The 7,948-nt window shown below is 40.4% G+C and overlaps 1 protein-coding gene across 1 annotated transcript; it reads left to right on the top strand.

Annotated features, from left to right (window-relative positions):
- The first annotated feature begins 733 nt into the window (after window positions 1–733).
- On the top strand, window positions 734–7,222 carry LOC101353127 (butyrophilin subfamily 1 member A1-like). The gene is made up of 9 exons (XM_004391105.2): window positions 734–812; window positions 1,318–1,665; window positions 2,824–3,105; window positions 3,222–3,389; window positions 3,770–3,790; window positions 3,884–3,910; window positions 4,227–4,253; window positions 4,444–4,470; window positions 5,936–7,222. The coding sequence occupies exons 1-9, from the start codon at window positions 734–736 to the stop codon at window positions 6,592–6,594; spliced, it is 1,638 nt and encodes a 545-aa protein (XP_004391162.1). The 3' UTR covers window positions 6,595–7,222.
- The last annotated feature ends 726 nt before the right edge of the window (window positions 7,223–7,948 follow it).

Genomic DNA, 7,948 nt, shown 5'->3' with positions numbered 1-7,948 from the left:
TGTATCCATGGTGTCTGCTGCAGTGAGGATGAGAAGTCCAGGATGTTTCAATCTCTTTAAAAAGAACTTAAAAGCTGTGAGTATTGCACGAGTGTCTACTGGGTGATGGGCAAGAGGGAGGGAAGTGGGAGAATCCAAAGAAAGACCTTGGGAGTTGACAAGGACAGGCTATGTTATATCTGCATCTGTCATACAGGAATATGTGGGGAGAAAATACACTGAGGACAGAGTGATGTTTGTGCTAGAGCCGCCCCTCTCAGCAGCTGCTTTTTGCCTCCCTTTCATCTCTCATTCATTAGACAAAATGATCTTGAAAAAGGGAAGAGTTTAAAGAGACTGTGGGCTGATTTATTACTGCAGAATGTGACTGTTAAGATGAAAACTCTTTCCTTAGAAAATGGAAACAAAAGATCTTTTTTCTAGCGCGAAAGGCTGTCCAGCGGGAGACGCTGCGGTGTTTGTCCGAGAGCTCTAGGAGGCCGTCGCTAGAAGCACTGCAAACACCTTAAAAAAATCTGTGGCAGCTGAGTTGATTCCGACTCATAGTGACCCTATGGGATAGAGTAGAACTGCCTCATAGGGTTTCCAGGAGTGGCTGGTGGATTTGAACTGCTGAGCTTTTGGCGAACACCCTAGCCATGTTCTTTTCACCTTGTGGGTCTTATTCTTGTCTTTACTTCAGCTATTTGCAGCACCCGCCTCTGTGTCATACTATTCACTGCACTGGGAAGAGATGGTGGGTTTCCTGGACTTCTCTCTGCCAAGAGGCCTCTTCTCTCTCCTGCTTCTCCAGGTGTCCATGTGGGGCTCAGGTAAGAACATTTTATATTTTACATACCTGGGTTCTCTTGTTCTCAGAATAGAATGATTAAATCACCCCATTACTCCTCATCTATACCTGGGTGAATTCTAAATCATCTATTTTGATATAGTGATTTATTTGCTCATAAACCTCTTTAGAGAGAAGACAGGTAGAATTACTTCACTAACACGTCCTAATTCATTCAGGTCTCAGCTTCATGAGGAATGCATTATCTGATTCCCCAGACCTGATTAAAAACTCCAATTTCATGATTTCCCAGCACTCTTCTATCCTCCTTCATAGCGTTCACCACCATTACAGTGAAAAATTGACTTACTGTGAGATTGCCCTGATAATTGTAAGCTCACAGGGTTAGAAATCTTCTTTGTTTTGTTCAGCATCACATCCTCAGCCAGAATATGTCCTGCAAATAATTGTTATATGAATGATGCTGTGTTCTGAAATATCCAGGCAGGTCATTCTGATATTCTTTTCACTATGACCCTATTCCACAGATACGTTTGTGGTGATTGGTCCTTCGGAGCCCATTGTGGCCATGCTGGGTGCAGAGACCGTACTGCCTTGTCATGTGTCCCCAGCCATGAGTGTGGAGAACATGGAGCTGCGGTGGTTTCGCTCTCAGTTCTCAGAGGCTGTGTATGTTTATCAGGATGGAATGGAGCAGGTGGTAGAACAATTGGTAGACTTCAAAGGGAGAGCAGAGTTGGTGAAAGACTATATCACTGAGGGAAGAGTAGGTGTGAGAATCCACAGTCTCCGAGTCTCGGACAATGGAATATACAAGTGTTTCTTTAAGAAAGGCGGTGACTTTGAAGAAGCCATTTTGGAGCTAAAAGTGATAGGTAAGTCATCACCTGAGAATATAGGTCACTCTCAGGGAAATGTAAGTGTTGTGTGTTTGATTTTGGAGGGATGATGGTGAAGAAAACAAATAAAACAGAGACAAAGAGGCAGGAGCTTGGAGCTGATCAACATCCTAGACAGTGGCTTTGACCCCAAATGCTCTTAATATATTTATACATTTATTGTGCTGTACTTTGAAATTAAACTACTTCCACAAATATCTATTCTAAATATAGATGATTTATTTTCCTCTCCCGTGACTCTCTTCAAGCATTTTGAAAGAAAACACCATGATTCCCAAAAAGTATCATTACTCTCAGACCAGCACCCTAATCGGCTACAGTGATGGATAGAGACTCAGCTGGAAGCATTAGTGGTGGGTCTAAATTGCAAATGCATTGTTTGGAGGAAGTGATTACCTGGGTTGTGACAGGGTGGATTGCTATTGCAGAAAAAAATAATAATAATAACAGCACTGAGATCAGAAAAAAATGTTAAGTAAGTGAAGAAAAGAAAACTATGAAGGGAGTTGCCATTTTGGAATATCGAAAGGTCCTCAACCAGAATGAAACAGTGGATTAAACAGAAGTCCACAGAGCCCTGAGTAGATCACCATGGATTTTGTCATCATTGATGCTGCTTCATTTTTAATTACAATAGTTACTTGTGTTATAATTCTTAGCCAAAAAAGATGGTGTAGCTGAGATTCCTAATATATTTCCTACATCTGAGGAACTGGGGTAGGACTGAGCCATACTGAAGAGGGTTCATGCTATATGATATTAAGTTCAAAAACATTACTCTCAAAGGGATAATGAGAATCTCTTATGTTCTGGTAGTGTTCTTTTTTTTTTATATTTGATTTTACTCTGTCCCTTTTCTGTGTCCTTCTATGATCTAATTGTAGATATGCTTAGATAGAGAATATCTGTTAGGCAGAGGTATAAGTACTAGCGTCACCTTTAAGCCCAAGGAAGTCTCCTGTGACTTTGGACCACAGGCACACATCTATCTCATGTGGAGAAGAAAAGAAACTCTCAACTCCCACTCAGAACTATGATGCTTCTTCCATCTCCCCACACTGGTGTTCCTATATAACTTTAGGGACTTCTTGGACAAAAAAGATCCAGGTCTCAGACAAAGGCTTTCCTCTCCAGGTCTGGGTTCTGGTCCTCGCATCCTCATGGTCGGACCAGAAGATGAAGGAATAAGAGTGACATGCACAGGAAAGGGATGGTTTCCCCAGCCTGAGGTACTATGGAAAGATGAAAGGGGAGAGAAGATATCATCTGTCTCTGAAGATGAGACCCAAGATGATGACGGGTTGTTCCAGATAGAAGCAGCCCTCATTGTGAGAGACAGCTCCAAGAGGAAAGTGTCCTGCTCCATGAAGAATCCCTTTTTTGGTGAAGAGCAGGTGGAAACCATTTCTATCCCAGGTCAGTTTTTCTCATTTTGGGGACAGGAAGGGAGTAAGAAGGAGATATTTGGGACTTGGGATGGGATAGTCTTGTGTAGTGAACATCTTTGATCAGGTCTTTGGGCCCTGTGTCAGAGCCCTTCTTCCCTAGAACCTCTCCTTGGAAGGCAGCATTTGGTGTAAGTCTCCCTATACTTGTGACTCTTCTGGGTGCTGTTCTGTTTTTGGTCTGGAGAGAACGGCAAGAAAAGAAGAGAGCGTGGAAAGCCGAGAAGGAAAAAGAGGAAGAAAGCAAAGCCAAAGGTAAAGCTGGTAATGAGACATATTGGGAGTTGGGAATTTATGGGCTTATGAACATGACTGTGCACATGGGTGGCATCTGTTGGGAAAGAAGGACACACGTAGGACTGAATTTGGAGCCCTCAGTTCTCCAGCAAGATGTGGAGGCAGGATCCCAGGGAGAAAAATATTATAATGGAGTCCATTGGAGAGAGAAAATTCATTGGTATAAATTTGGAGCTAGAAAGAAATAGTCACAGTAATTCTCAATTCAAGTAAATTTCTTGGTCTAGGTTTCTGGAAGCAGCATTTAGGATATGTGCAAGTGACATAGTCTTGAAACTAAACATTGGTTGGATTTTTCTCCCAGTAAAATCTGTTTTATTAATTTCCTTCTTTTTTAGACTCACTCAAGACAGAGCTTGGTAAGTTCCATATTTTCTTTGTGCTTATAGAGGAGGTAAAGTCCCAACTCTATGCTGTTTACTTGGATCTCACAGGCTGTTATTCCTTTTTAGCCAGAAGGAAGGAACTATACCAACAAGGTAAGTTTATATTTTACATCTTTGTTGGACCTACCATTTTGTCTGCTCTTACAACTTAGGTCTATCTTCTCCTTCTCGTTTTGAGAGGACTATAGCCAAAGATTTCATCACAGATTTGTTGGTCGAATGTGGCAAATGCGGGAAACAGGACAGGAGGTTTAGAAGAAGACAGTTTCTCCAGAATTGTCATATAGTGAAGATAAACACAGATATAATGCTATCATGATACTTCAGGTTTCATACGGCAGTAGTAATTTCATACTCTGAAGTGAAGGCCTTATGAATGGGAGAATCTAATTCCTCTGTTTTATTTCAGACTGGAGAAAAGCAAATTTATATGCTGGTGAGTAACTCTGATGTTCTTTTGGGGCTTCACTCACAGAATTTTGTGAGGCTCTAGGACGTTTTCCGGAAAGGAAATTCTGATTTGTTGAGCAGGGAATCCAAGGGGATGCCTGGCCAGGGGCATACCATGAGTATAGAAAACATGCTCTTGGCATATTCTCTGATGTAATTTTTTTTTTTCTTTTCAGACTGGGGAAAGGAACAGTTCAAAGCAGGCAAGTGACATTCTTAGTCTGCCCCACATAATCTCTGTCAAATGAAAGCTCTTGCATATGTATAAACTCCTGATAATATCTATGTGGTTATTCATTCCACGACTTCCTCTCTCAGTCTCAATCTCATGCTGAAATGTTAACAGATTTCTTGCCATTCTGATGATACCATTCATTGATTCATTAATTCAGCATAAATTAATGCATCTATTTATTTGGTACCAAATAAAGCAGATCTGATCTCTGACTTCATAGTGAAGTACACATATAAATCGTGAGGAGTGTTATAAAGTAAAAAGAGATTGCCATGAAAGAAACTGGTGTATTAGAGGAATTCCTTAAGAAATTGACATTTAAGATTAAACTTTAATGATACGGTGGAATTTTTCATGTGAATAACATTGGACGAGTAGTTCAGTTAGAAGAAGACTATTGTGTAACTCGCCTGAGACAGAGAAGAGTTTGTTGCATTTCTATGAAAGTGAAAAATGTCCCTTGACCATTTTAGAGTTTTTCCGGAATTGTGGGTTGATTATCCATTTTTAGTGCATGCCACTTTATATATCCCTGTATCCACGAATGTTTCCTAATGATTTTAATCCTCCAAAAATTCAAACATATTCTAATATCTCATATACAAATTCCTATGAGAAAATTTTAATTATTGAAGAAGTTTGGTTCAACAAGAAGCATATTAATTAATATTAGTATTGTTACTATTGCTACTGCTGTTAGTGTTACTATACCTATTGGAAACTAAAATTTACCAAGTGTTCATCATAGACAAGACACAGGATTCAGTTCTCTACACATTGTATCATTTATTTCTCACTATAATCCTATGCTGAGGTACCATAATTATGTACATCATCAAGAGGGTAGACTGAGGCTGAGAGAAGCAAACTAACTTAGCCAAGATCACACAGCTACTAAGGACAGAGTGATTATCAAAATTCAGATCTTTCTGACTCTAGAGCCTGGGCCATTAGAAATATAAGAAATGAACATTAGAATTAAATAAGAAAATTGGATGATTTAGTTATTATGTAAGTCCATAGAAAAATGATACAAAAGAAGCTTAAGTGAAAGTAGGCACACTGCAGTTGTACATATGACAGGACTTCACTATCAAGAACAAGTAGTAACTGAACAGCATTTGAAGGAGGATAGAGAGACACCATCCTGAATACCTGATGCTGGAGATTTTCAGATGAGGCAACCTACTTGGCTGTGTGGTCTCAGCCTGTCTGTACAGATGGCTACCCAAGGTTTTGTCCAACTCTGTCTTCCCATGTTTTATTCATTGTGTGACTTCTGTTAATGGACAAGGGATAGAACACAAATTGTTTTACCTATTCCATTTCTCTCCATCTTGTTTTCCTCCATTTTTCTTTCGTAGTAGTTGTGTCTTTCCTAAGGCCAAGCAGTCTCTATTGTGGACTGACTGTTTTCCCCCTCACACCTGCAGTGGCTGTTTCTTTGGCTCCAGACACGGCTCATCCCAACCTCAACTTATCTGAAAGTAGAAGACGTGTTTCTTGGGTAGAGAATGTTCCTCACAACTGTGACACTCCAACGTACCAAGGACAAGGAGGATCTGAAACTATCTTCAGTGTTCTGGGTCAGGATTGCTTTACTACAGGGAGACATTATTGGGAGGTGGAAGTAAACATGGGGACAGAAAGTGGATCTGGAACTAGATGGGCTGTGGGTGTTTGCTCAGATACAGTGAAGAGACAGGGATGGTTTGTTGAAAATCCAGAAAAGAATTTCTGGGTGGTGGCATGCACTGAAGGGACAATCGAGGCCCTCACCTCCCCACCAGAGTCTCTGTCCCTGAGGCAGCATCTCCACAGGATAGGAGTTTTCCTGGACTGGGATGCTGGGGATGTGTCCTTTTACAACATGATTGATGGGTCGCACATCTACTCCTTTACTACAATCACCTTCTGTGGGACCCTCCGCCCTTATTTTAGCCTTCAGGGTTCTGGCACATCTCTGACCACCTGCTTAGCTTCAGATCACACTGAAAATTGTCCTGATTCTCCTCCAAAGACCTCTGTAACTCATGTAACAAATTGCGATGTAAGTATCCCCCAAGAAACTAACTCTCTATTACCTCAATAAAAAGTGAAGTGTTGGCACCCTTAGGCAAGTTCCCTATCTCCACTCAAGCTGCTTATAGGTATATTCTCTAAGAAAGCTGTCTTTGAGTAGAGAGTAGGTCAGTTTCGCTAAATATGATTATAGCCCTTTCAGTGAGGGAAAGGGAGAAAGAGAAGTAGGACAAGTAGAAAATATCTTGGGGAATTTCCTGTAATGTTACCCTTGTGGGCAGGTACAAAAAATTTTCTATCACAGAAAAATCTCCAAACAAGTGCATGGGCTTCTCTTTTGTTAATGGGCTCTGTGTGTCTTGAAGTGAATATTTGGAAAGCAATATTTAAAGAAAAAAATATATCTTCTTGCTTTTTTGTTTTGTTTTTGATTATCAAATATGGAAGAGGGGGTGGTTTGGGAAGGAAATGGTTACATTCTCAATACATATCACCACATATGGAAATATAAAGAAGTCTATTCAAGTTATCTGAAAGATAATAGCTCAGCCTTTCTACTTTTTAAGCTCTAGTGTCCCCTCAGCTTCTTAACTGTATGTTTACCAAGGGGTGGGAATGACTTGTGTATAAATTAAACCATGTCAGTAGAGGCCCAAGCTTCCTAGGAGGGAAGAGCCCTTTTATTTAACAATTTTTCACTGGCCAGCAGCTCCAGAATTGTGTCCTATGTGAGAGTGTGAGAGAAGATGAATTGATGTTATAGTTTCTGCTTTCAGAGAGAAAGTAGCTAGCAGGAATGAAAAAATAGAATCTACAGTAATCATGGAAATAGAGTCATTGTACCATTGGCTTTTTTTCTTTCTTTCTAACCATGTTCTTTCCAGTCTTCCGAGTTTCCCTTGCCTTTACTGAATGTAAGCCCTCTCCAGCTGCTTATCATCAAGTTCATGTCTTGAAGGATGTAAAATATATACATAGTATAGGACCTTCTCCTGTTAAATGAACCCTCTCTTCCTGACAATGTTCCTGTCCCCGATTCCACTTAGATTTCTTACACTATTGAGAGATCTCTAAACCACCATTCCCTTTCAACAATCTCCCTTGGAAAATGTATCATCTCCTTAGCCTAGGCTCACTCCTCTCACTCTAATTCTTCTAGGGCCTAGGAAACTGCAGGGTTGAGGGTGTGGCCTTTATCTACATTGCTTGCACTTTTACTGCAACTTTGCATTTGGAATGATGTCCTCTTGTAAGAAATGGGAAGAAAGCAACTGTCCTTCTCCCTAGTTTTATGCTTTTCTTTAAAAAGAGGATTGATACACTGAAGTAAAAGGTCACTTGTAAAGCATTGCTCAGGCTTTCTTTCTATCTCTTCATTGCTGTAGACTTTTCAATGAGGTGACATAAATTGGGAGACTTGCTTC

Source organism: Trichechus manatus, unplaced genomic scaffold, assembly GCF_000243295.1.
Source record: "Trichechus manatus latirostris isolate Lorelei unplaced genomic scaffold, TriManLat1.0 scaffold00481, whole genome shotgun sequence".
In the NCBI taxonomy this organism is placed as follows: Eukaryota; Metazoa; Chordata; class Mammalia; order Sirenia; family Trichechidae; genus Trichechus; species Trichechus manatus.
Note: the sequence above shows the minus strand (reverse complement) of the source record. Positions and strands in the feature narration are given on the sequence as shown.